Source organism: Canis lupus, chromosome 10 (assembly GCF_048164855.1).
Source record: "Canis lupus baileyi chromosome 10, mCanLup2.hap1, whole genome shotgun sequence".
Taxonomy (NCBI): domain Eukaryota; kingdom Metazoa; phylum Chordata; class Mammalia; order Carnivora; family Canidae; genus Canis; species Canis lupus.
The window spans coordinates 27,206,967-27,234,853 of NC_132847.1; the positions used below are offsets into that span (position 1 = coordinate 27,206,967).

Genomic DNA, 27,887 nt, shown 5'->3' on the forward strand with positions numbered 1-27,887 from the left:
TGGTCCAGCTGTAACCACCATACTCCCCCCCCCCTCCCCCGCCCACCCCCGCAAGCAACTGAACCGCCTATGATGTCATAATCACAACCCCATTACCTCATCCTGCTGGGGGGTGGGGGTGCGTAGAGGAAGGAGGAGGAGTGAGCAGCCCTGGGCCCTTTTCAGCTTTACAAAGTGTTTTGGGTGAGGGCTAATTACAGAATCAATTGGGAACGGCCCCGCAACCGTTACAAGTCCTGGGTTTATAAGGTTGGAGGGTATCCGGCAGCTGGAAGAGGGGCTCCCGGGACTCAGAGCAGGCCCTGATCGGCTCTTGGACTACATTTCCCAGAAGTCTTCACGCCGCGGGCCGGTCCTCTGCTGGCGGAAGGGGGATTCCTTCTGAGAGGTGCCCGTAGAGGGCGGGAGGAGAGAGCAGGTAAGAGCAACTCTGGCTATTTCTGTTACGCGGCCCGAACCGGGTAGGGGGCCGTACTAGGGCCAATGTTGGAATGGAGGGCGAGGAGAATCGCTTTGTTTACCTTCGTCCGACACGGTCTCCCCCGCGGGTTTGGAGCTGTGCCGCCAACTGGGTCCGTCCACCTTCAGCAATATTTTGGAGGGGGTGACTCGATAGTGAAGAAGCCACCTTCATCCCTAAATCAAAGAGCTTGGCTCATTCCCGACAGCACTTTCCAAAAAAGATTTTGGGAGAGAAGCGACGCGGGGTTCGAGCCTCCCCGGGCGGTTCAGGGCGATTCTGCGAACCAGAGCGATTCCCCCACTCTCCTTCGGGGCCCGTTGGTTCGCGCCGGCGCCTTTTAAGGGCACCGTGGGGCGAACGGAGCGCTCAGAGCTGCTCCGGCCGCGGCCCAGGGAGCTGGAGGAGCCGCGGTAGGTGGCGAGGGCAGGTGGCGCTGGGGCCTCGGGGCGGGCACCTCGACTGTCCCTCCCTCCTTCCCTCTTTCCCTTCCCCCAGCCCGGCGGCGCGCGCGGCACGGCCTCTCTGGACGCCTCCGCGGGGAGAGCACGGGACCCGGTGGGGGAGGGGTTGGTGGAGTGCTAAGTCCCAGACCCTTTCCATCTCCTGCGTCCTGAGTTCGCTTCCCGCGGCCAGATGATGGAAGCTGATTGGGAAGAGGCGAAAGACAGCCCCCCTGAGCGAGCCCTGGTGCCCCCCTAGGGGCTAGCGGACGCCCCATGCCCCACCCCGCGGGGACAGGCAGGGCAACCGAGGGAGAGGTTGAAGACTGGAGGGGGGCCTAGCCTTTTGCTTCTTCATCGGGGTGGGGGGAGGGGTGCTCCCCACTTGTCACCCCTATCCCCGCCAGAGCCATATGGAGGAAGAGCAGTCAGTTCCCCACTTACCTGTTCATGTACCTCCCTGCCTCCCTCATGTTTTTCTTTAGTGTCCCCCAGAGGTGTGGGGCTGGGACCTGGGGGGAGGGTCCCCAGGGGATTTGTGACTCTCCTCCCTCTTGGCTTGATTTGATCCTGGGTTCTCCAGGTTTCAGCACAACCTTAGCATCCCTGAAACCCCAACGTCAGGGGTTACTACCATCCAATAGTAGATGGGGTGGGGGTCCAGTCTTTATTTTAGGGGGCTGTTGGTGGAGGGAAAGCCTGGATTGAGAGTTGGGCCTGGTGGGGTCGTAGGGAGGGCCTAGCGGCCTGCTGCTCTGTGAAGGGCTGAGCCCTGTGCCAGTTGTTAAGCTGAGAAGTTTTAACTTGTTTAGTGAACATTCAGGGCTGTCTCTGCCCCTCAGATACACAAAATGGAAGGGGAAGGAAGGCGGCAAGAGAGGGTTTCTTACACTTTTTTCTATGCCTGCCTGAGAAAGAGGAGGCCCCTCGCGGAGCTGGTTTGCCTTCTTTTGTGTCCTGGTTTGATTCCTTATGGCTTCCGTTCTGTTCCCCCTCTCAGCCTGGCCTGTTTTAGGAAACTCAGGCTGAGAGTATCAGTTGCGTGGTGGTAGTTGCATTGTTCCAATTACCGCCGTGTGTGGCCACATCCCAACAATTAAAATGCAGAAAAACACAAAATCACTCTCTTCACTTGATCCCAGAGAGGGCTGGGAGTTTGCTGTTTGGCCAAATGCCTCATGAAAAGCTTGAAAGACTTTGCTTCACTCCCTGCTCTTCATGGCTGGTGAGCCTGAGGCCTGGGATCTCTGGGGTAAAAGCCTGCAGTTAGGGTCCCTCTCTAGTTGATCTTTTGGGGGCAGAGTTAAGAAACCAAGAGCAATGTGATATAAGCTTTAGCTTTTCCCACAAGATCATAGGGGAAGCCGCTGAAGGGAGCTCTCAGGAAGCTAGAACTTCTTTGAGGGTGGTAATAATAATTATGCATGAAAATGATAGTTAACTGTAATGATGGTTGATTTCTCCCACAGCTTCCAAAAAACTGCAGATACATCAACACGTAGTTCTTTGCTTTTCTTTACTTACTTCTCTCCAAGGTGGAACGGGGTAGAGATGATTCCCTCTTTTTGCAAAAGTAGAAAGTACTCTACCTCCAAGGTCACAGAAGAGCTGTTTGGGGCTTCCCTGGGTGTTCAGGTGAGGGAGGTTGGCATCCAGCCAAATAGATAAACCCAATTGTCCTCTTCAGATTAATGATATTATCACATGTGGCATTCTTAGGCTGTGTAGAGCAACAAACAGGAGAGTTTGAGAAACAGTCTATGTGGACTCCTGATTTGTGCAGGTTAGATGGTATGCTTTTTACACTTTGATATTTCACATTATATTGTACCCATGACACATTAAGACATTTATTCTGCCCATTTTACATGTAGGTTAACTAAGGCCAAGAAAACTCCAGTGATTTCCCAGAACTGTCCCAGCAAATTAACACAAGACGTAGATTTCTTGAATGTTTGTTATATCTACTGGAGAATGCTACATACACCTTCTGATGAGCTGTCTGCCTGCTGGTCATTTCTGGGAATAGGCGGAACCATATGGAAACACTAGGTTATCCTCCCCTCCTCCATTGAGCAAGGCCCCTCAGGCAATTGTGTGGGCTTGAAGCCTGTTCTCTGATGGAATTAGTTTGCTTATACTGAACTTGACCATGGGAAGGAGCCTTGATTAATTGAATCCATGGTCTTTGAGTAAGATCAGGCTAAAAACTTAGTTGAATGAAGTCATACAGTTGGTGTTTTTAACATGTATAGAGTTGAAATGTAATTGGAAAAATCCTGGTACCATTTCTCTATCTTCTTAACCCTTTTAGAGAGAATATTTACAGTATCTGTTGGAAAACAATAATATATCAAACACTGAAGCTTAGGGAGAACATAAAACCTTGTTTACTCTGATTGATCTGAAGCAGAAAGTCATTCCTACAACCAGTTCTCCTTGCTGTTCCCTGTTCCTTTTAATGTAGTTTAGGGAAATGGTTACCTCTCTGATTCTGATTGGAAGATAAAGTATTGGGGGAATCAGGATGAAAGTAACCATTTGGATATCCCTCTCTCACTTGAGCTGTTTTTTAAGTGGTGCTGGTACTCTGGGTAGGCAAAGCCCAGCATGAACCAGGTTAGGGGTGGCAATTAGGTCTCAACTTGCTTGCTTACTCTAGTTCGTTTTACTGGTTAACTAAAGTGTCAAGTTCAGGATGTTTCCAAGGCTGTGTTTAGGCTTAGTAGGAAAGAGCTGTGATCAATTAATGATGTCTGCCAGAGGCCTGGCATAGGGATGCTGTGGTATGTGTGCCATGCATTTTCTACCTTTGGGCCAGGTACATCTCTAATATCACTTGGGGCTGGTCCCTCTGTAATTGGCAGACTCAGCAGGCATGACTGGAGAGGGAAGTCCCAATGGTGCTAGGATGGTGCTGCAGTGGCAGAAGACGGCCCACGAGTGAGGTCTGGAAGAACGACAGGGAAGACATCCATCATTTGCTCCAAAGTGTGCAAGTCAGATCCTGGGGAGAATCATGATAACCCTGATCACTGAGCAGCTACAGAAACAGACTCTGGATGAGCTGAAATGCACACGCTTCAGCATCAGTCTGGTAAAAGACCAGTCTTCCTGCTTCTCTACAACCCCCTCCCCCTTTTTTCTGAGGCTGTTTGTTGCTACTACTCTACCCATGTCCTGTGTCATATGAGTCATTGTACTTGTACTGGAAAAGCCCAGTAAAGGCTCAAACCCAGCCCAAAAGGAAGGGGGCAGGTACTTTTCCACTGGTAGAGAAGGGACACCAAAACTGGGGTGGAGAAGGGTTTGAGATGTTGGGAGATGTGGATTATTTTACTCACTAACTTTGGGAAGACAAGGAGAAGAGATCACTAGGAGTTCCTCCCGTCCCTATAACCCATAGACTCCAGGGGTGAGCCGTGGAGGGCTTCCTGGAAATCTGTGTCCTGAGCCTGACTCATTATGGGTGTTATCTTTCCCTTAGCCCCTGCCTGATCATGCAGACCTCTCCGGCTGTGGGAACCCCTTCCAGCTTGTGTCTGGTAAGACATCTGTGTGTGTGCGTGCGCGTGTGTGTGCACGTATGCGCTCACGCGTGTACATACCTCCATCCTCATTTTTCTTGCGCTGGTTTCCAGTGACCCTGGCTAGCCAGCCTACCTCCATGGCTTTCTTGCTGGGGTTACCTGCTAAGGTTGTCACTTGTCTCCTCCATTTTACCACCCCAGCATGGGAGTTACTTGTTTAGTTGGCTCTTACTCAAGCCTTGATAGGACTTTTATAATCTGATTTTATTTATTTGTTTATATATTTTGTCTCCTCCCATAATCTGATTTTTTAAAAAAATAAGTAGTATGCTCATGTAGTTCAAAATTTTTGAAATAAAAAAAATTTTTTTTGAAATAATAAGTTTAGGGATCCCTGGGTGGCGCAGCGGTTTGGCGCCTGCCTTTGGCCCAGGGCGCGATCCTGGAGACCCGGGATCAAATCCCACATCAGGCTCCCGGTTCATGGAGCCTGCTTCTCCCTCTGCCTGTGTCTCTGCCTCTCTCTCTCTCTCTGTGACTATCATAAATAAATAAAAATTAAAAAAAAAATAAAAAAAATATGAAATAATAAGTTTATAGTGAGAAAAGTTTCCTTTCTCCATCCATCTCCCACCACCTCCTTAAAAGCAGCTCTTGTTATTACTTTGTCTATCCAACTAGAGTTTTTTAATAGAAATAGAAGCAAACATAAGTGTGTTTTTTTTATTTCTGTAAAAGGTTGCATACTATATATATTATTTGTGCTTTTTTTTTTTTTTTTAACTTAACTATAATAGAGCTAGAAGATCTCTGCATGTCAGTGTGTTAATTTCAGTATTTCTTTGTGGGTGGCCAGACACAAAGGAACATGGATAGTCTCAAGGTCTCCCAATCACAGGTTCTACTGTCAAAGGCCTTCCCTACCCTATTTACACTCTTGAGGAATAAAAATGATCTTTTACATGCTTGATTACCTCTTACTCCTTGACAGCCCTAACTCCTATTTTGGAAGGGGAGAGACCAAGGAAGAAGAGCGTGGGCCTGCTTTCCCAACTTGAGGGGTTAGTGGGTAGGGGAGCAGAGTAGGGTTAGGTGGAGATAGGAAAGAGCAGGGCACACATGCATTTGCTTCTCTGAATTCATCTACCTTTGAGAGGGAGTGACAGGCAATATAGGACACTTTTGAATTTCAGCTGGCTTCTCAGAATGAAGGCAGTATCATCTAGTGGTGAAGAGCCCTACCCTTAGCATCAGACAAACCTGAGTTTGAATCTTCCTTTGACCATTTCATTCCTTTTTTTCTTTTCTTTCTTTTTTTTTTTTTTTTTTTTGTTTTAAGATTTTATTTATTCATGAGAGACACACAGAGGCAGAGACACAGGCAGAGGAGAAGCGGGCTCCATGCAGGGAGCCCGATGTGGGACTCAATCCAGGACCCCGGGATCACGATCTGAGCTGAAGGCAAACGTTCAACCACTGAGCCATCTACGTGCCCTGGTCATTTCATTTCTATATGACTTTGGATAAGTTACTGGACCTCTGTCATCTGTGAAATGGGGATAATAGTACCTACCTTATGAGTTTTTGAGGAACATCACATAAAGTGTTCATTACGTTGTGTGGCACATAGTGAGCCCTTAAAAATAGCTAGCTATGAATCTTAAAAAAAAAAAAAAAAAAAAAAAAAAGGGGGGGGGATGCCTGGGTGACTCAGCGGTTGAGCATCTGCCTTCTGCTCAGGTTGTGATACCGGGGTCCCGGGATCAAGTCCAGCATCAGACTCCCCGCAGGGAGCCTGCTTCTCCCTCTGCCTGTGTCTCTGCCTCTCTCTATCTCTCTGTGTTTGTCATGAATAAATGAAATCTTAAAAAAAAAAATGCTATCATTAATACTATTTTACTATGAATGCTTTCCAGAAGGTGCTTCCTGGAGGGGCCTGCCCCACTGTTCCTGTGCTGAGTTCCAGGACAGCCTCAACCTCAGCTACCACCCCTCAGGCTTGAGCCTGCACCTCAGACCACCCAGCCCAGGAAGTTCCCCACAGGAGCAGCCCCTCTCCCAAGTCCTAAGCCCTGAGCCCCCAGACCCAGAGAAGCTTCCTGTGCCCCCTGCCCCTCCATCCAAGAGGCACTGCCGCTCACTCTCAGTGCCCGTGGACCTGTCTCGCTGGCAGCCGGTGTGGCGGCCTGCCCCCTCCAAGCTGTGGACTCCCATCAAGCACCGGGGCAGTGGTGGAGGGGGTGGGCCGCAGGTGCCTCACCAGAGCCCCCCAAAGCGGGTCTCCAGCCTCAGGTTCCTCCAAGCTCCCAGTGCCTCTTCTCAATGTGCCCCAGCCCACAGACCCTACAGTCCCCCTTTCTTCAGCCTGGCTCTGGCCCAAGATTCCTCTCGACCCTGTGCCACCTCCCCCCAAAGTGGCTCCTGGGAGAGTGATGCTGAGTCCCTGTCACCTTGCCCACCCCAGCGCCGCTTCTCCCTGTCACCCAGCCTGGGCCCTCAGGCAAGCCGCTTCTTGCCCTCTGCCCGGAGCTCCCCTGCATCCTCCCCAGAGCTGCCCTGGCGACCTCGAGGCCTCCGCAATCTTCCCCGAAGCCGCTCACAGCCCTGTGATCTGGATGCCCGCAAAGCTGGAGTCAAGCGGCGCCATGAGGAGGACCCCCGGCGGCTGCGGCCTTCTTTGGACTTTGACAAGATGAATCAGGTGGGACCAGCAGAACTAGGGAAGCTTGGTTGGGAGGAGGGAGACTTGCATTTTCACGGAGAGCCATCCTCGAGCTCCATGTACAACTGGCAGGTTCCTTTCTAATTTAAAAAAATTTTTTTTTTAAGTTTGAGTAGGCAACACAGGGCTTGAACTCAGGACCCTAAGATCAAGGCCTGAGCTCAGATCAAGAGTATAACGTTAACTGACTGAGCTTTCACCAGGGTGATTTACCGTCCTAGTTGCCCAGGACTATACCCAATTTAGTACTCAAGGTCTCATGTCCTGTGTCACTCCTTGGGCCTGGGGGTTCTAAAGAAATTGAGATGAGACCCATGTTAAATCTTCCAACAGGGATTCCCAATTGTTCTGCCAAGGGCACTTTCCTTGCACTCTGAGGATGCATAAGCAATACAAGTCCCATCATTAGTGCCCTGCCCCTTCTTGACCTCAGGGCTCGTTTGCCACTTGTCCTTCACAGCTTCCCCTGGGTCTGTGAGGGCTTCGCAGAATGGGTTGCTGCATCATTCATGTACAGCAAACACATTTTGACTTCCCAGTGTGAATACGGCTGTTGTATGCACTTGCCGACTCTTCATATTCTTCCTTCTAGTCTCCTGGGTCACAAACCTCTTTGAGAATCTACCTGCTTATTCATCGTGTCATTCCTCCAACGAGTCAGCAAATGTTACTGAATACCTGCCATGTACCAGGTTGTGACTAGGCACTCACAGTATTGTAAAACATACAGAAAATGTTCTGCCCACATGAAGCTTATAAATGAGCTCCTAATTTTGAATGTGATAGAAATTATGAGCTATTTCCTCAAAGAATTTGGAAAAATTAAAAATTTTCCAAATGTTATCTGGGAGTTCACATACCTCACCCTAAAGCCTACAACTCCTGCCTGCAAGGGTAACCAGGAAGGACACTTGGAAATCCAGCTTGGGCCAGGGTTCTGTGGAAGTTGGTATCTTTTTTTTTTTTTTTTTTTTTTTTTTGCATTCTTAACTTTGTTGTTTGTTTGACAGAAACCATACTCAGGAGGTCTCTGTCTCCAAGAAGCAGCCCGGGAAGGCAGCAGCATCTCTCCACCGTGGTTCATGGCCTGTAGCCCCCCGCACCTCTCTGCTTCCTGCAGCCCCGTTGGGGGTTCCTCCCAGGTGCTGAGTGAAAGCGAAGAGGAGGAGGAGGGGGCCGTGCGGTGGGGGCGGCAGGCACTGAGCAAGCGGACACTGTGCCAGCAGGACTTTGGGGACCTGGACTTGAATCTAATTGAGGAGAACTAAAACTGAGAGGCTACTTCCTGGGGCCACACAGACTGACTCTCTCTGGCTACTAACAAGTGTCGAGGCCCCAAGGCCAGGGGCCCAGCCTGGGAATGGGGGTGAGTGGAGGGCTCCGACTCAGGGCAGCCTGAAATCTTCTTGCTCCAGGAAGCTCGACCATGCCAAGAGACTGGCCGGGACAAGATTAACGGAGCTGGTGGCGGGAGGGACAGCCCCAGAGCAGACCCTTCCCATGGCGGCCCTGAGTGTGAGTATCCCTGCCACCGAGAAAGCAGTGGGCAGGGAAGGAAGGGGTCTGCTGACCCCAGCTCGGGGAATTTCACTAGCCCCTTTGCTTCAAAGGGCACTTGTGTCTTAGAATTTGGCCAGGGTGGGGGGTTCATTCAGCCTCCTCGGAGAAATTGTGTGAGAGTGTGTGCGTGCATGGGAGTATACTTGGGGAAAGGTGTGTTTGCGTAGCCTTAGGGAAGGAAGGCAGTTGCTCCTTAACAGCAGAGCATCATGATACCCCCAGGATCTTGAATTTTCACAGGACAGCAGGCTTACTCAAGGAGTCAAGAGGATAGCACCAAGTTTTTCTTTTTTTCTAAGTAGCTCTGGAACCAGGCTTATAATCCATAAGCACCACTGGCTCTGCAGAGGATTCTCTTTTGGGGTATGGCAGGGTCTTTAAGAGCTGTGACCTCAGCTAATGGTCTTTTTCTTAGGCCCATCCCCTCCCCTAGACAGATCTAATATTAGGACTGGAGAAGGCTCTTTACATTGATTCTGAGCTGGCCTTTTTTCCTCATCAGATTGCCTAGGCTATATACAGCCTTTGTCTCTTAAGTAGATGTAAGTGCATGTCGGCAACTGAGGCAGAGTTAGAGGGGTCCATCTTTCTCTTTCCCTCTCTATTGATGGGACATTTTCCCCCTCACTGTCTGAATTTCAAGGGTCAAGAACATGGAGGGGAGGCTCTGTATTGGTCCTTATCATCTGAGGCCCACCTGCAGCAGAATTGGCAGTCAAGTTGACTTACTTTGTCAAGTAAGCATGGGTAAGCTCATCCCAGCACTGCCCTTTGGAAGCAGACTTTAGGAAACCTGTTGTTAGAAGATCCAGGTCTAACCTCTTTTCTGACTTGCTTGAGAAAGAGGAAGAGGATGTCAGCTTTTACCAGTTTGCTTGTCTTCCATTCCTGCCAGGAAATGTTTATTTGCCTCTAATTGGACCTGAGAGACATCAGTGAGGTTGGGGCTCAGTGAGGGTTGGCTGAGGATGTGTAAAGCAAAGGCTACGAGAAGCAGCTGGGAGTTTGTTGTTGGGTTGAATTTCCTTTTTGTTTGTTTCTCACCCGTAACTTGAGCCGGGGCAGCAGGTCCCGGTGGCTGCAATGATGGGTTTAATGGCTGCCGGACCCTTGGTAGGACTGGCACCAGTGGAGATACATACTGACGTGGCTGCCAAGTAGCTTGTGAGGCTTTGTCCAGCTTTGGTTAGACGCTGCACAACTGAATTGGACCCGCCCTTCCTGTTTATTGGAGGAAGGGCATTCTCATCGATCCTCCAGGGTGTCTTAGGATCCAGTTTCTCATGTTAGGGAAGAAGACCAAAGTCCACATGTTTTCTTCCTCCTGGAATTGAACCTGTCATTTTCTTGGTTTCCCACATGTCAGATAGGAGTGTCACCAAGCCTGCAGTCTCCTCACTTCCACTCCAGAGGAGGTGGCCATTTCTTCTTGAGCCTCTGGCTCTAGAGGTTCTACCCTTCCGGGGCTTTCCTCCTCTGCTCGTTACCATGTATTACCAGTGAGCTCCCAGGTCTGTAGAGGCCTGAGAGAGGCTCTCTGGAGAATCCAGGGAATCTGTGAGCCCAGGAGGTGCCCATCCTTGGTTTCATCCCTCCCTTGGCTCTTCTCCTTCTTTAGGCCATAATTTCCCTGATGCCAGCTTCTTTTTCTCCTGGGGCATCCTTATCCCTGGGCTCTCTGCTGCATATTGGCCATGCCAGCTTCCAGTAGGCCACTGGCAAGACCAGTGCGGTCTCTGCAAGCTCCAAGCTGAAGAAGTAAGGGCAGTAATTCTGCCTCTACCCTGGCTTCCCCAAAGCCCTAGGGGTGCGATCCTTAGGGGAGAGGGTCTACAGAGAGTCTATTTGAATTCTATCACTGTAAGATCTGGAAAGTTAAATTAGTTGAAACTGTCATCCTGCTTCCCAATCTAAGCGCCCATGACCCTGGGACAGGCCTTTTTAAGAAGTGGTTCATTTTGCTTTACACAGTGGATCTGTTCCAACAGTTCTGTGTAAGCCAAATGCTATTTTGCGATGCTTTTGGACTGCTGACCATTTAAAAGCAGCCTGTGTGATTGCTTCTTTTGTAAAGCAAGCAACCTCCCTCTACTTTAGCTGTTTTAACTATTTGGATTTTCACCTATTGGGCTTACCCAGAGTGGAGCACACCTTTACAGGGCTGTGGTTGACGCTGGGTAGACATCTGCATCTGTGTTGTGTGTGTGGTGTGGCTGACCAGTAGGTGAGTATTCCTGCGTGTGTGAGTGAAGCCACTCCCAGGCTGGTGCTCTCCTCCTGTGCCCGGTGACTGCCCAGTGGCAGCTCCAGCTGCCCTTCACTCCCACCTGCTGCCAAAGTCCCTGTGCTAATGGGATTACAAATACAAAAAGTGGAAAAAAAATTTTTTCGTAAACTTTGTTTTATATTAAAAAAAAAAATCCATAAGTCTGTGTGTGTTAAACATGAGGTCCTGCCTCTGTGGCTGTGTTTGAAAAAATAAAGTTTTATTAGAATAATTCATTTTCCCAAGCAATCTTGTGTACTACAGTGTCTTCTTCCCTTCTCCACAAAGAAAGGCAAGGAGTAAGCAGGGAGAAGGCCATCTAAGTCTAACAGCTCTTTCCTCTAGTGCATGGCTGGGCCTTCACCCCTTCCAGGGCAGTGTCTTGGTCCCTAGGCCCTTTGAAGCCACTGCAGTCATATCCTGTGGCCCAGGCTTGTGTTAAGGCCTTGGTTATTTCTGGCAGTCTGATTTGGTCTTTATTTCCCTGGTACCTATCTCCTCTTCCCTCTGGTCATTCTTCCAGCAAGTTGAAGTCAAGTATTTATACATTCTAGCTCCCTGGGAAGTGTTTCATGGTCCAGTTAGGAACTTGTCTAGATTGGTCTGTGGGCTTTAGGAAGTGGGGGAAAGAAGGCTGAGAGACTTGACTGGGAATCTTTTTCTTTTTTTAAGAGTTTTCACATCTTATACCCTGGAGAGATGGAGATTTAGTCATCAGAATTCAGATTCCAAAGACCTCGGCAATTTCTCCATTCTAAAAATACTGCTTTTGGAAAATTATCCTAACAGCAGAGCTTCTCTTTTGCCCTAGAAGTTGGTATTTTCCATAATGCTTCAATTTGGGATGTTTGTGTTCAGGGAAGCTGTGTGGTTCACTCTCGTTAGACGTTGCTATTCCACCCTTTTTCCTATGTTCGCATTCTTCCAGTTTGTGTGGGTGTAACTGATTTGCTTAGAGATCCAGGCGGGAGCCTCTGTCCCGAAGGCATAGCCTTTCTTTACCAGTTGGGGTCCTGACTTGCCAGGCACAAGAAGAGTCAAGTTGCTTAGCCTCCGTCCCAGTTTCCTGCTTGAAATTTGTGGCATTCATCATTGAATACCCATGAAATGTGCAGGAGGACAGGATTGGCTTGATAACCTAGAGCAGGAACCTTTAGGGGATGAAAATACACTCCAGAAAGAGTGGGGGTTGCCACCTGCCCCCAAAACAAAGGAAGGGCTTTGAGGAGGATGGGGCTTTGGCATGTGGTTAAAGAGGGCTCAGTGTTAGGAGTTTTTTCTTTCTTTAAAACTTGCTGTTTTATTTCACCTACTGTTTAAGCAGGCATAAAGTTTAAACCATCTAAAATGACTTTCCTTTTTTTCCTTTACGTTCATTTTGTTGCTGTTGTTAGATTTTTACTGTTTATTTTCTGTGAGGCAAAGTGAGATTTCCTCTTCTGTTCCTCAAGTCCTGGTAGGATAGGAAAGAATGTAAACTCCATGAGGACAAGGGTTTTGTTCATTGTTGGGTCCCCAGCATGTTGAAAAGTTACTGGTATGTGAAAAGTGCCTATCCTATTTGTTGAATGAATTTCTCATCTTTGCCTTTCTGTCCCTGAACTTAGGCACATTTCTGTCTCTGGTGCTGATAAGTAAGCTTTAGAACACTGGGGCAGTAATTAGAGCTCCATACAGGAGAAAATCCCAACAGTGAATTTTGGTAGAAAACCTGCAAGGCAGCCAGGTCTTAAGAATTCACCCTTGTTCTCCTTTTACCGACTATTGTTTGTGGGCCATGTGCTTTAAGGGATGTCTCTTGGCCCAGGAAAGCATTGGGATTTAGGCCTGTTTGGCTTATAGATGGACGGATGTTCCAAGGAATAGGGAGAGAAGAAAATCCAAGGAAATGTTTCCTTGGTGCTCAAGAGGGTTCTAGAATGACTTCCCTAGAGGTTTCCTACTTTTTCTAAAGTCAGCAGCTGCTGCCTGCTCCCCCTTGAAACTCCTGACCTTTGCTACAAGAAAAATAGGTCAAGGGTAGAGAAAAGGTATGGGCAGGAGATACCCATGTAGACATATAAGTCTTCTAGAAAGAACCAGCTGCTGCTCTGTCTGTAGGGGAGGTCATTGAAAGAAATGGTCACTTTTAGGACAACAACCAGGGATTATTTCTAGACCCTTTGTCTTTCTGGTTTGTACTACTTCCATATATACTCATTCTGCATCCATAAGACCCTGCAGCCTGTGGTAGTCTGATACCACCAATGTTAATGATTGAGGTTTCCCAGTACCTGGTGTGCAAGACCATCTAGGCCAAAATTTCGTTATCTCCCCTTCTCTACAGCCCCTTTTCTATCAGGAGTTATCAATCTCCCACACCTGTATTACAGACCGGAGAGGTGGGGCTTTCTCTGCCCCCACTCCCACTACTTCCACGGTAAGATGAAGTGCTGTTGAACCAGAGAAGATAATTTTGCTGGTCTCTTTCCAATTCCCCTCAAAGTTTAACTGAGAAACACCCGTACTTAGTAACATTGGTCAACTTGGAAAGGCAAGAAGTTCCATGGGTTTAAGTCCAAATACCAGGATGTTGGAAGCACATGGGCCTTCACCCAGTGAAAAGGATGGTATTATAACATCCATTGGATGCAGCACATTGGTCAATTGGTCATTTGGAAAGGAACCTATGAAATACTGGTGGTATAGAATAGGATGGTACTACGTTACGGGCTAGTGAGAAAAAAGATGGACCGAGGGGGGATGGGTTTTCTAAAAGGAATGGTACGGCATATTTTCAGGATGGGAAATCACTAGGTATCGGGGCGCTAACTGTTTGGCTCAAACACCAACTCTAGGTACCTTGCCCCTCAAGCCCCCCACCCCCACCCCAGTAAAAGTCTTTGGTGTCCGAGGCGGGTAAGCTGAAGCCTCTTCACATAGGGCACCCCCAGGACGCGGCTCGGGCCAGGGATGGTGCCACGAAGACTGAAGGAGCCGCCCACTTCCCCACCCCGGCCTAGGCTGCAATTCCCCTCCCTGCCGCAGGGGGCACTGCAGGCCCCGGGGAGGTTGGGGCGGAGCGCCGCGAGGGGCCCGGAGCTGCCGGCCCGCTCCGGAGCGCGGGGGGCGCTGTGCGGGGCCCGGGCTGCGGCTCCGCTCCCGGCCACGGGGGGCGCTGCGCGGCGCCGGTGGTTGGTGGTGGCTGTTGGGGGGGGTGGGGGGGAGCCGCGGCCGCGGGTGGTGCGGAGGGAGGCCTTGCGGGCGGATCGGGCGCTCAGCGGCAGAGGTGGTGGGAGGCGGCGGGCGGGAGCGCGGGTCTGGCCGGCCCTGGCGATGGCGGACGCGGCGGCCTCCCCGGTGGGCAAGCGGCTGCTGCTTCTGTTCGCGGATACCGCGGCCTCGGCCTCGGCCTCGGTCCCCGCGGCGGCGGCGGCGGCGGCGGCGGCGGCGGGCGGAGATCCGGGGCCTGCGCTGCGCACTCGGGCCTGGCGGGCCGGCACGGTGCGGGCCATGAGCGGGGCGGTGCCCCAGGACCTGGCGGTGAGTGGCGGCCGAGGCGGGCACTTGAGGCCGGGGCTGCGGGGCCTGCGGGCGGCCTCCCCGGGGGCCTTTGTGAGGGGGCGGTGGGGTGGGGGTGACCCAGTTCCGCGCCCCCAGGTCTCCTTAGCGCCCCCCACCGGCTCCTCCGCACCCCGAGCTCTGGCCGGCATGGCTTCCGCGTCGGGGTGCGCGCCCCGGTTTCCCCCGGGGGGCGGCCAGGGCGCCGGGAGCTGCTGCCTCCGCCGGGAGGCCCCGCCTCCGGAGCGACCCCTTTCTCGGCGCTACCCCCTCCCGCCCCCCGCCGAGCACGCCTGGGGCGCGGGCTCCCGCACCCTGGGCTCCGGGGCCGCTCAGAGTTGGGCTGGTGCCGTCGCTGCCTCCCGAAAGACGCGGACCTGTAGTCCCAGCCTCCCTGGAAACCTGCGCCCTGTTCGCTCCTCCCGGAGCCCCGAGTGGGGCGGGAATGTGGGCAATTGTGGGAAGCACGGAGGCTGCAGTCGGAGCGGCTCTGGGCTTTTTTATCTGGCAGTTACTTCCTCCTTGTCTGAGCCTGACTCGGCCTGGCGGTCTCCAGAAAGGCCACCTCTCGGGACGCTCTCGGGGCTCCTTTCTCTTTGAGCTTCTGGGTGACAGGGGCTGCAGTTGTGGCTGTTGTCGATAAGTTTGAGATGCGTCTTAGCAGCCGAATGGGGCTGCTAGGTGGTGTGCCTTTTTTTTTTTTTTTTTTTTTTTTTTTTTTTTTGCTCCCAGCTCGGCTACTCCCTCAGCCCTGGGAGAGGTTTTGTTTTGAAACTTTGTGTTGGAGCTCGGCGATTTGAATGCTTGCCTTGGTGCATTTTGTGATTAAAGTTGTTCGTAAAATAGAACTTAACTAGTTTTTGGTGTCATGTTGTGTTATTTTTGTTAATGTGGCCGCAGAATACTGTCTTTGAGCTTTGGCCAGCCTCTCCTAGTTCCTCATTCTCATAGCGGCCCTAGCTTCTCTGTTTAAGATAAGACCGAAAATAGGGAGATTCCTTTGGAATGTAATCATCAGCAGGCAGAAGGTAAATTTTCGTGATGAACTTGCTCCTGCAGATGTGTTATTTGCTATTTTTGCAATTGGAATGATTTTCTGAGATTTGGTACTAATATTGTAGGTTTCTGATTATCATTTTTCTACCTATTGATTAGTGGTGTTAGGCTTCTCCCCCTCCCCCTTAAACGCAAGCTTTATAGGTTTTTTGGCTTGCGGCTGGCGTAGTCTTTGCCTTGGCTACTTGAGTTCACATTTTTTTATCTTTCTCCACGCTAAATAAGAAAAGGCTGCTTGGCCATTTAGAGGCTTCAGTGGGGCGAATTTGTAAAAAGATGCCACGAATATAAGGGGATGAGGACGATGATTAAGGAGGGGATTTGGATTTAAATTCCTCCTTTCTTTAAAAGACTGCTTTCTAGGTTGGGGTGGGGGAGAAGCATCTTGTCTCAGATCCAAAAATTTACCCCTGCTAATTGCAAATCATAATGAAGATCCACTGTTCCATGTATACTTGGACTTAAGGCCTAGCCTGCCCTAGCTTTTCAGTTGAAATTTTATATTCTAGTTGTTTCCTCCATCAGATGAATTGCTAATGAGCTCTGCACCTGAAATGGCTACCCATTCACTTTGTTGTTTGCTGGGCTCCCTAAGGGCAGAGGTTTTTGAAGCTTACTATAATGCTGGACACCTACTAAGCTACATACTGAATCATTTTGCCACTGGGCTCATTGAATTGGTTTCTCAAACCAAGTGAAAAAAGTTGCCGTGATACTTGGAAGTTAAAGCAAAGTGCACATTAGATCTGTGTTGAGATCCTGCGTGGAGCTGTATACATACAGAAGCAAAGGCAGATTAGGGTTTTGAGAATAAACAGGCTTGTCCTGTGTGTATATCAAGGTACGTGGATGAGAAAACAACCATAACAAAACTCAGAACTTTTAGAATTTTTCACCAGTTTGCAAAATTGCTCAAGAATTGCAGTTGCTATGTAGAGGTTCTATTAATGACAATGACTAGTCTAGGATGAGAACTGGCCGTTTGTTTTTCCTTTTCATTAAAGAGATTTTCTTTGGACCCCAGACATGTGGGCCTTACCAATTTGCACCACACACCGTAGTAAACACAACCGTCTTCCAATCAAAAGTGTTCTTCCTGTACTCAAGGGTGGAGTTTTCAAGCAGCTGGCCTGTGATTGGGCAGATTTTCATTCAGTTAGTTTAAGATGTTTTCAGGCATGCTTGGTTTTGAGTAATGCATAGCAGGGCGCCCCCTGTTAAGGTTGAGTAATTGAGGTTGGATGAATGAGTTTTTGAAGTGATTGAAAACACTTTTCAGTTTTAGGCTCCATTAATACCCTCTTTCTAAATACTTTTTGATCCTGAAATCTTTCAAAATGTAGCCCTGCTCCATTTAGTGAACCCTTTTCTGGAAAACAATACCAAAGCCATGTATTTCCTTAAGATGAAATACGAAAAAAGAAAAGTCAGGATCCTGTTGATTGGGAGTTTTGGTTGATAACGGTTTGATAGTGGGCATTTTCATCAAACATGCTGACAGATAACTGCTGAGATTTTTAGACGTAATAGGAAAAAAAAAACCTCTCCCCCCTCCCCCACGCTGTGGAATAGTAGCTTAATTTGTATTTCAAAATAGGCCTGTTGAAAAAGAAAACAGTCTTGCTGCAATATTAGTTTAATGGATTTTTATGCTTTCATTTCAGACTGGTAAGGCTGTCCTCTTTGTGTTCTGAATCATTATTGGTCCATATGAGTTGCAGAGACCTTGGGACCTTCATATATGTAGGTGTGGTAGATAAAACAAACAGACCAAAAAAAAAAAAAACAAACAAACATGGGTTTTCCTTCCTTTTTTTGGTTAAAAAGCAAAACTATTTTGTGAAATGTCAAATAACCAAAAGCATATACAGAAAAAGCCAACAATCTTTCTTTCACAGGCTTCCAGTTGAAAAAGGAGGCTTTGCTTATCTTTCTTAATACTAGTACAAAAAATATAAAAACATTCATCCATATACAAAGAGTTGCCCTTTTTTTTTTTTTTTTTTGGCAAATGGTATCACATTGCACAATATCTGCATCCTCTTTCTCCCGGCCTCTTTTTTTAAGTAAGGACTTTTTTTTTTTTTTTTAAAGTAATTTCTATATCCAATGTGGGGCTCAAACTTAAGACCCCGAGATCAAGAGTTGCAGGCTTTACTGACTGAGACAGCCAGGTACCCCTCTAGTTCCATTTAACGTTATACAATGGGCATCAATACCTATAGATCTTACTCATCCTTTGAAGTGACTACATTATATTTCATAGAATGGATGATGTACCATCATTTGTTCAATCATTCCTCCTTAGGCTGGACATTCAAGTTATTGGAAAAAAAATTTGGCACTACAAATAATGCTGTGGTCAGTAAACTTGTGCATATATCTTGTGTAATCATGGTTTTATTTCTATAGTTTAGACATCCAGAAGTGGGTTAGGAGTTACAGGAGTATATACATCTTTTATTAGGTAATGCCAGGTTGTTTTCCAATAAGATGATAGAATTTCATACTCCCACCAGCAGTGCTGGTTTCCCTTCACCTTTGCCATCATTGGTGTCATCAGTCTTTGTCATTTTTGGCAATCTGATGGATGAAAAATAATACATCATTTTCATGACTCCTAGTCTTTTTCTTTGTCAATTTGCTGTTTATATTTTTTAATGAGTTAACTGCCTATCTTGCTCATTTGAAAATGGTTGTTGTCTTATCACTTTGTATAAGTTCTATGCATTTTCAGTATATGACCCCCTTTACTTCACAAGTGTATTGCATTTATTTTCTCTCCTTTGTCTTTTGACTTTATAAGTTGTTTATAGAGTAAAACAAAATGTTGATATCATCAGATCTCTTGGACTTTTCTTTAATGGCTTCCGGGTTACTTGCTTGGGGATAGCTCCCCCATCTTGAGCCTGTAAAAAGGTTGTTCAGTTTTTCTTTGTTTTTACCTTTAGATCTTTGATCCACCTGAAATATTTTTGTAAATGGCATGTGAGGTAACTTGCCAATTGTGGCAGCACCAATTTTATTCAGTAAACTGCCCTTTTCTTGCTGTTTCTTAGAATTAAATGATGCTTTTAGTAGCATTGATTTGTTTTGAATGTGTATCGTAGCTATCACAGCTATCTAGAACTTGGAAGAGGAGTGAAAGCATATCTGCCTTATTTTTTTATCCCTTAATCTTGCATCTCTATCTGGTGGAAAGGTACACTGTAAAGTACTCCTTTCCTTTGATTCCAGATAATGTAATAATTGTAGCAGTGTCCAGGCTAGTACCATGATTCTTCTATCTGGGAGTCTTCCAAGAAGAATGAAAGCATATCTGTATCTGCCTTACTTTTTAACGTCCTCCTCCAACCTTTCCTCCTTGTCTCAGGTTAGGTGGACTTTAAAATACCTCTCTAGTTTGTTTCTGGGTAATGTAATGATTATAATCAGGTCCAGGACAGGACCATGTTTCCAGTGCACAATCTCACACAAACCTAAAACTTCAGCCCTAATTGAAATGGGAGTTATGGATTTTAATGATTATCCTTAAGTGTCCTTTTCTTATAATTCCACAAGTTCAATAAAGATCTGCATGATACATGATAAGTTCTTTATTAAAGTAAGTAGAATATGGTTTTGTGGGTCACTGTATGGTGTAGAGAACATTAAATGAAAGTGAGACTGTACAAATGAATATATAATGTTTAAGTGTGAGCCCTTCTAACTGCACTTTTCAACTTAATACTCTGAGCAGGAGGTCTGTTTTTGAGACATTGAGCCATCTTTAAGTTTTCCCGGCACTTAGATGTTCATTGTTTTAAAAGTTCGTCTTGTGTGGATGTGTGTAATTGTTAACAGTTGTCTCTTACTTTGTGTTTGCATTCTGCTTGTTCATTTTTAAAAATTTATTTATTTATTTATTTTTTTAGAGAAAGAGGGACAGAGGGAGAGAGACAATCTTTTTTTTTTTTTTTTAAGACTTTATATTTATTCATGAGAGACACAGAGAGAGAGAGAGAGAGAGAGAGAGAGAGAGAGGCAGAGACACAAGCAGAGGGAGCAGGCTCCACGAAGGGAACCCGACGTGGGACTCGATCCTGGATCTCCAGGATCACACCCTGGGCTGAAGGCGGTGCTAAATGCTGAGCCACCGGGGCTGCCCTCTCTTTTTTTTTTTTTTTTTTTTTTTTAGGTTTGTCTTATATGTGTATAATTGTTAAATTGTTAATTGTCTCTTACTTTGTGTTTGCATTATTTTAGAGCTGTGCAGTATATCCACCAGTGATCACATACTCTGGTCATTTTGTCCATCCAGCATCCTCTTCCTTTACAACACAATCAGATCTTTCCTTTTAATTACCTATTTGTTTCTAAGAATTGCTTCACTAATTCCCCACCTGCCGTGGGCTCATTGCCTCCTTCAGTGCTCACTTGTGCAGTTCTTATTTCCAACTTGTTATGGTTGATTCAGTTCTCCACTTTGCTTCCCCTAAGTGGTGGGTAAGTAATGTGGCCTTTTCTGTTGTTAGTGATTTTCTCAACAGCTGGAGTTGATTCCTGTAGGCTTTGCTTCCACAAGGCCTGGGGGACATAACACCTGTTGCTGCTTCTCAGTTTTCCACTGCCTTTGACAGGTTGGTGGTTTTTAAGCCCTCCCTACACCACTAACCCAACTGCCAGAATGTCTTTTACCCTTGTACTGTAGATGGGTAAGACTTGCCTGATGGTTCAGTAGTGACTCATATAGTATGACCTCTCTCTGTTTAGGAAGGGCAAAAACTCCATTTTTGTGTGTGTGTACAGGGGTAATCAGGCTCTAGGGAACTGATTCTCACCAGACTCTCTGGAGACTGATTTGTAAATCTGCATATAAGGTTATTAATTTACAATGGGAGATATACCTATCCAGAGATATGCACAGAGCCCCCTCCTGGTGTACTCTAGAGACCAAATTACAGGTAAGAAGGATCCTTGGTGTGCAAAGAATTGTATGAGGGAAATTGAGTGTTACCAAAAGGATATTTATAGCAGACAACCCTGATTCAGTGATCTTCCACTTACTTAATACTTTCTGGCTTTTCCCTTTGCTCTTAATGTTCACCATCGAAGTCCTATGAGGAGTTGAGAAAGCCTGTCCATTCTAGGTTCTACCACCTATAAAGCCCAGCGTGTTTTTATTTTTTTCTTTGCTCCTTTAGTACTTTGTTATATACCTCTTTTGGAATATTAATCAGAGTTTTTTTTCTTATAGATATATAACAAGATATATACCTTATTGCCCCTACTAAATTGTAAGTTCCATCAAGAACAGAACATGCATTTTTCTGTTACTATTTTAAGAGGCTTTCTCTATTATATCTTAAAAAGAATATTTAGAAGCCGATTCTAGATGTTAACTTTCACATTTGATTTATTATGGAATTTCTACTCTGGCCTCCTGTTAATAAGGTGTTTATAATCTTTAAATTTTTTGTTACATATTTCTGTTGATAGGGACTCAGTACTAATTTTTTTGTCTTGAGATTATTGGAATCTTACTTGAGACTCCAAGGTCCAATGTCCACTGGTTTTTGTGACTTATACCTAGCTTGTTAGATTAGAAGCATTAGATGTTTTATTTTTGTGATTCTCAGGTAATGCATGCCTGTGATACAAAATGAAGAAAATATTTTGATAATTTAAAATGTAGCCCCTGTAACCAATTAGAAACTGCTGTTTATATTTTGATACATATTCATCTAATCTCTTTTTTAGGATTGTTAGAAGTCGAATTCATACTGTATTTTCAATTTTGTGTTTTGCTCTTTCACTTAATGTGGCAATTTTCCTGTGTTACTGAAAACTCTTGTATATGGGTGATTTTAATTTTCCTGGTGCTTTTATTTTCTATAGGTAACATGTATTGCTCCCACAACTGAAAGGAAAACAATAAAATGCTAAGAAAAATCTTATTTTTATTGGCTGGAGAATTTATTTAACTATTCCTCTTTCATTGAATATTGAAATTGTTTCAGAGGCTCTATCAATAATGCTGTGATGAGCATTTTTGTGAATAAAGCTTATACTATATTTAGGGTTATTTCCTAGGATTATTGCCAGGAGTGTTATGGAGACACAGAGCGTACATGTATTTAAGATTCTTAGTAGATAACATTTTTTTCTTTTTTGAAAATCATACCAATTTATAATCAGACCAGTAGAGTGAGTTTCCTAAGAAATGCATGTTTATCAGGATCCCAAAGTCTGCTAGGCCTTTTATGCTTTTATTTCATTTAATCTTCAGACAATCCTTTGAGGTACTTATTGTCCCTATTTATAGGCAAAGGAAGTGAGGCTCAAAGAGGCTAAAGTGACTTGCCCTGGGCTACACAGCTAAGAAAGGAGCAAGATGGGATGCAAATCCAGATCTTTGTGATTCCACAGCCCCTAAAAGCACTATATATGTATATGCTTGAGTTTTTATTCGGGTTATCTCTATGATACTCAAGTACTTAACATTTAATTTATTGTGGATATTAGAAGGGGGATGGGGAATGAGGTTAAGTTAGAAAGCTATCTCTTAATCAAAGGAATCCTATAGGGGCACCTGGGTGGCTCAGTGGTTGAGCCTCTACCTTCAGGTCAGGTCCTAGTCCAGGGTCGTTTCTCCCCTCCCCCCCCCCCCCCCCCCCAGCAAGGAGCCTCCTTCTCTCTCGACCTAGGTCTCTGCCTCTCTCTGTATGTCTCTCATGAATAAATAAATAAACAACTAAAAAAAATTTTTAAAGGAACCATATAGAGAAAATTATTTTTTGTTTGAAAATTGCCATCTTCTAAACATGCATCATTCCCCATCTTAGCTGTCAAGATAACCCACAATTTGAAATCATTTGTAAAATCATTTGAATCAGAGTTTATATTTTGTTTAGAATTGTTAAAAAAAATTCAACTGGCAAATTTTATGGATCTTAATGGCTTTGTTCAACAGTATCTGACTCAGGCAGCATCCCTTGTGGCTGATAGAAAGGAACTCCAGAGAGCTGTGCAAAATGAAAGACTTAAGGCCGAAGGAGGTGGAACAAGGAAGTTATTTTAGCAAAGAGCTGATTGTTTCAGACAAGGTTACTTTTCTTGGGGGACACCAGGGGTCTACCAGGCAGATTACCTCACTAGTACTGACCAGGTAATTCCAGATTTACTGCTTTAAGATTCCATTCCTGGGAGGGGTTTTGTTGTGGTTTGAGGACTTGGGTTTAGCACGAGTGACTATTTTGGACCTGTTGTCCTTTTTGAACAGAATGTAGGTAGGAAAATTGGAAGAGAAAATTTAGGACCTTGGGAGTTGAGTTAGTTTTCCATTTCCCTTACTCTCAATCATCACCATATCCAGTTATTTTTATCTCTGTAGTTTCTCAAATACCCTTTTCCATTCCTACAGTCTTATGGGGTTAATCCTTTTTCATCTCTTTCCTGAGTTATCATGGCTTTGTTTAATCTTCCACCCTGTTCCCAAAGTTAATTCTTTCCCTTTTAAAAAGTTTTAATTATTTGAGCATTATATGAGTACATTTTTTTTTAGAGAGGAACATTTACTGATTAAGGCTAAAATACTATTACTACCCCTTTTATTCCCTCACCACCACCACCCCTAAAATCTGCAACCAGCTCTTTTTTTTTTTTTCTTTTTAAGATATTTATTTGAGAGGGAAGGAGAGAGAAAAAGAACAAGTTTGGGGGGAGGGGCAGGGACAAACAGACTCCCTGCCCACGCTGAGCTCTATCCCAGGAACCCTAGACTACCACCCTGCTGAAGTCAGACACTAAACCAACTGAGCCACCCAGTCACCGCTGCAACCAGTTTTTTTGTATATAATATATCCTGGAAGTCTTTCCTTGTTAGTCTTTTAGATGTATCTCATTTTTTAAAAAAAACTTATCAATACTGCTTAAATAGTATGAGTAAAGTGTGTTTGGCCATTCATCTAATTATTAAATACTTTGTAATTCTATTTTGATTTTCTGTTTTAAACTGAGCATTGAGAAGTTTTTTCCCTGTGTGGCATTGTCTTTATAAAACATTTTACCATGTCTTGAAAAACTATCAGTGGCTCCCCTAAGGCCTATATCAGGGAACATAAACCCACATATATCCAGGCTTATGAAAATAAAATAAGCTAGGTGATAGACCAAAGGGTATAGTGGCGATTGGCAACTGGATAGGGCAGACACTGCCTAAAGATGTTTGATGCACGTTAAAAACATACCAACAACAACAACAAAAAACCACTCTGCTGGCCAAACAAGACACTTTGCCACCAGATTTCAGTGTATCATACATTAACATGCCAATCAGAGCCCTTACAGCTTGCTTACTGACAGCTGTGGATGCAGCCTGAAGCACTCTGCTTTTATGTTTCTTTTTCTTCATACCTGCTGGAAAGTCTTCTCTCTATTCTCTGCCAGAATGGTTGTCCTTTAAGACCTAACTTGGGTACCACCACCTCTTCTGTGAAATTGTTCTAGTTTCTCAAGGCAGATGCCTTTTCTGACCTAATATAGCATGTTCAGATCTTTGTTACTGCCCTTATTACATAGCTTTGTAATCATTTCTATACCTCTCTGTTGACTCACCTGGGGTGTGAGTCCTTCCTGTCAATTGCTGGCTTTATTCACCTTGATATTCTTGGCCCCAGTAAATGCTATATGTTAACATAAGAGGTGTTCTATTTTTGTTGAGAGTGAATAAATTAATAATTTTATTAATTGTAGTAAGCATGGCTTTAGGGGGAACCAGAATCCAAACTGATTACACAATAAACATGAAAGCTTATTTGACTCAGGTTACTACTATCAGATGTTATCAAACTTAGGAGAAATTAATTGATTTTATCAAATAATTTATTTGATTTTAGTGTCACTAAAATATATCACATACTTAAAAGGAATTTTGAAATAGAAAGCAAGAGTGTTACCACTAACTCTTTGACTAATAAAATATTTTATACCTAGTCCTTTGATTTTTGCTGTAGCTTGTATAGTTCTATTTGCTACCTCTATTCTAATAGAATTTTTTTTTAAGATTTTATTTATTAGAGAGAGAGAGAGCACGAGCAGGGGGTATAGGGAAAGGGAGAGGAAGGAGAAGCAGACTCCCATGCTGAGTAAGGAGTCTGGTGCAGGGCTCCATCCCAGGATGCTAGAATCATGACCTGAGCCCAAGGCAGACACTTAACCAACTGAGTCACCCATGTGCCTAATTTTTAAAACACTTTTTAAATAACTCAAACTGTTTTAGTCTTACTCTGTTCAGATGATCAACCTGCCCTGGTCATCTCTGACTCAACCCAACCATAATCATTGATTTTTGTTAGTTTATATCCTTTCCTCCTGTTTTCTGGCCTGGCCACTACCATTTTAAAAGTTTGTGTTCTAGGTACTTTGATGTGAAATGATTCTTTACCTCATATGTTCTAACTTTTTCCATTACTTTAGCTAGGAAGTAAAGCATAGCGCTAGGGCCAGAAATAAGCCTCACTTATCCAAAAACATTTTTACATTTTTTTTTTAAACTTTTATTTATTTATGATAGGCACACAGTGAGAGAGAGAGAGGCAGAGACACAGGCAGAGGGAGAAGCAGGCTCCATGCACCGGGAGCCCGACGTGGGATTCGATCCCAGGTCTCCAGGACCGCGCCCTGGGCCAAAGGCAGGCGCCAAACCGCTGCGCCACCCAGGGATCCCAACATTTTTACATATATCCACATTCCATATTGCTCTTTATTTTACTTCTAAAGACTTACTTGTTTTGGGGAGAGAGAGACCGCGTGTGGTGGGGAGGGGCAGAGAGAGAGAGAATTCAGAGCTGACTCTGCATTGACTGCGGAGCTCCATCTCACTACCTGGGGCTCAGTCTCAGGACTCTGAAATCAGGACCTGAGCTAAAACCAAAAATCAGCCACTTAACCGACTGAGCCACCCAGGCACCCCTCCATGTTGCTCTTAAAACAAATCATATTGTTAGCTTTTAGGTATAACAATCCCAGAATATATAGCACTGTTGTCAAAGTAAACACTTTAGTCCATATGTGTCCTTTGCCCAGGTGAGTTGAGAGACAGTTTCCCCTAAATTAAGTGAAATGTGGCTTTCTTAATTGAATTTTTCCCTGATGTGTTTAGATAAGTGATGCTAGGATTCCTGAATATGAACTTTTTGAATGTTGAAGTTCTTTTGTACAAAGAGTAAAAATTGTTACAGTTGTAGTAGTGACTCCTTTTAGTGTTGTTCTTTTATTTGTGTGTTGCTATAACTTAGAATTTTGTGACTCATGGGCCAATTTTTAATGTGGTTGGTGGACTAGAACCGCAGCATGGTACCTGGTTGTCAGTAGCCATGGAGCCTCAACCTCTGGTTTTCTTTTTTTTTTTTTTTTTTTTTAAAGGGGACAATTTCTTTTTTTTTTTTTTTTTAATTTTTATTTATTTATGATAGTCCTACAGAGAGAGAGAGAGAGAGAGAGAGGCAGAGACATAGGCAGAGGGAGAAGCAGGCTCCATGCACCGGGAGCCCGACATGGGATTCGATCCCAGGTCTCCAGGATCACACCCTGGGCCAAAGGCAGGCGCCAAACCGCTGCGCCACCCAGGGATCCCTGGTTTTCTGAGTGATGCCCAGTACAGGAGTGTGTCCCTCAGCCAGGGCATTTAATGCTTTATGCTTCTTTTCTTTTTTTTTTTTTTCTTTATGCTTCTTTTCAATACCGAGCAAGGTCTTGCGTGTTTTTTAGTCACCTCCTCCTCCTGACACCAGTTATGTAATGGTACCACTCAGGTTCAAAACCCAAGCCATTTTTGCGTTTTCCTTTACCCTTCTATCCAGCCAGTTATCAAGCTTGGTGTTAGAATTCATGGATTCTCACAAGCACGAGTCATTTTTTTCCTAGTCTCACTGCTCCCACTCTAGGTCATGGAAGAATCCCTGTTACTTTCCTCCAACTCAGTCCATTTATATCCACTGGTAGGTAGCTGAATTTCCGTAAAACCAACTGAGCTGTTCATATCCTGACCTCGGTTAGAAACCTTTCAATGGCACTTGTAGGCACGCACGCACGTGCACACACGCTCACCTCGCCCAGTGGCAGCTGGATGAAGCCCCAGTTTTTTATCCCAGTATTCAGGTCTACATTGACTCCTAGTTGTTGTTGTTTTTTTTTACTGTCATCTCCCACTCCTTCCCCCGCAGTCTGCTTGTATAGCTCCTGGCCATCTTAGAACTTGATTGAGACCTTTTTTTGGCCTCAGCCCATGTAATTCCCTCTTCACTCCTGAATGATCTCTCCTGCCTCTGAACATTCCCCCATACTTTATTTTATGGCATAATATTGCCTGAGTAGTGCTTTGCAATGACCAAAGTACTTTTGAATCCATTACTTTATTTAAATTTCATAACCCGTGTATGAGTAAAGTAAGAGATAGATGTGTCTTATCACAATGGAGGAAGCCAATGCTTGAGGAGGGAAGAGTGATTTATCGGGTTTTGCAGTTCATAGAATACAGCTAATACTCAAATCCAAGCCTCCTGGAACATAAGCTCCAACCTCTGTTTATTATGCTGCTACTACCCTTCTTGGTGCTGAGTCAGCATGTGAGTGTAAGTGTGATTCCCATTTGTCTGCAAGTTATTTGAAGTTGTGTTTTAATCCCTTGGAACATATATGTATATATGAGTGAGGCCATTCATATGTTAAATACCTTGCCAGTTCAGTGTTTTCTTTCTCTGTAAAAATCGTGCTTCCGATTTCTGAGACTTGTTTCCCGTGTGTGTGTGTGTGTGTGTGTGTGTGTGTGTGTGTGTGTGTTTAAGTAGAAGTGAAGCCTACTTGTTATAATAATAAAACTAGTGCTTTATATAACGAATTTAATTCCTGGGATAACGTTTCAGCAATGCACTCTACATCCACAAGTATATATTGCCTGCGAAGAGATTAAGCCTAATGGTAGGCTATTGAGAAGTAATTTCACACTTTTCAAGTATAACTATCCTGAAATTTCATATAATTGTACCTAAAATTTTGTATGTTGACTGGATGAGAACATGTATACCAACAAAAGCTGATATGAATTCAGTAACATTTTTAAAGGATTTAAATTTTATTCATTATATCACCAGCATATTTAAAAAATAATAGTACAAAAAATAATAGGACATACATGTACAACACATGTAGTATTCACTCTATAGGAAATGCTTAGTGCTCCTCCTACTTAAAATCTTGGTAACTTCAGGGTTCCTTTCCAGTTGAGGGTCGTTGCTATAGGGATTCTGGCTTTGTCCTGCATCACTCATTG

At 45.1% G+C, this 27,887-nt stretch overlaps 3 protein-coding genes across 12 annotated transcripts in view; 2 read left to right on the plus strand and 1 right to left on the minus strand.

The window, feature by feature from the left end:
- The window catches only part of CDC25C (cell division cycle 25C), a 37,743-nt gene extending 36,286 nt beyond the window's left edge, over positions 1-1,457 (minus strand). For 4 of the 7 annotated variants that reach the window (XM_072841195.1, XM_072841193.1, XM_072841194.1 and 1 more), the window contains exon 1: positions 522-892. The gene's annotated coding sequence lies outside the window, so the exon portion shown is untranslated. Of the gene's footprint in view, positions 1-96; positions 325-521; positions 893-1,347 lie in introns of those variants that run through there. The other 3 variants (XM_072841196.1, XM_072841191.1, XM_072841190.1) reach the window with 2 other exon arrangements.
- Positions 101-11,230, plus strand: FAM53C (family with sequence similarity 53 member C). 2 transcript variants are annotated; one of them, XM_072841203.1, is made up of 5 exons: positions 101-418; positions 3,771-4,000; positions 4,391-4,448; positions 6,350-7,134; positions 8,166-11,230. In XM_072841203.1, exons 2-5 carry the CDS (start codon positions 3,923-3,925, stop codon positions 8,421-8,423), a joined length of 1,179 nt encoding a protein of 392 aa, XP_072697304.1. In that variant the 5' UTR covers positions 101-418; positions 3,771-3,922; the 3' UTR covers positions 8,424-11,230. The 2 variants fall into 2 exon arrangements, with proteins under 2 accessions (XP_072697304.1, XP_072697305.1); XM_072841204.1 differs by lacking the exon at positions 101-418 and adding an exon at positions 722-873.
- The window catches only part of KDM3B (lysine demethylase 3B), a 76,561-nt gene continuing 57,213 nt past the window's right edge, over positions 8,540-27,887 (plus strand). For 2 of the 3 annotated variants that reach the window (XR_012037914.1, XM_072841186.1), the window contains exon 1: positions 14,282-14,503. Coding sequence is in view for 2 of the 3 variants with exons in the window: in XM_072841186.1 (XP_072697287.1) it covers positions 14,297-14,503 (207 nt within the window). In the remaining variant the exon portion in view is untranslated. Of the gene's footprint in view, positions 8,671-14,281; positions 14,504-27,887 lie in introns of those variants that run through there. The other variant, XM_072841187.1, reaches the window with a different exon arrangement.

Excerpts from the sequence above, each read along its gene's own strand:
- FAM53C (XM_072841203.1), top strand. The coding sequence starts at position 3,923 with ATGATAACCCTGATCACTGAGCAGCTACAGAAACAGACTCTGGATGAG. Across the intron at positions 4,449-6,349 it reads CCCCTTCCAGCTTGTGTCTG|AAGGTGCTTCCTGGAGGGGC; the intron begins GTAAGACATCTG and ends AATGCTTTCCAG. Across the intron at positions 7,135-8,165 it reads ACTTTGACAAGATGAATCAG|AAACCATACTCAGGAGGTCT; the intron begins GTGGGACCAGCA and ends TTTGTTTGACAG.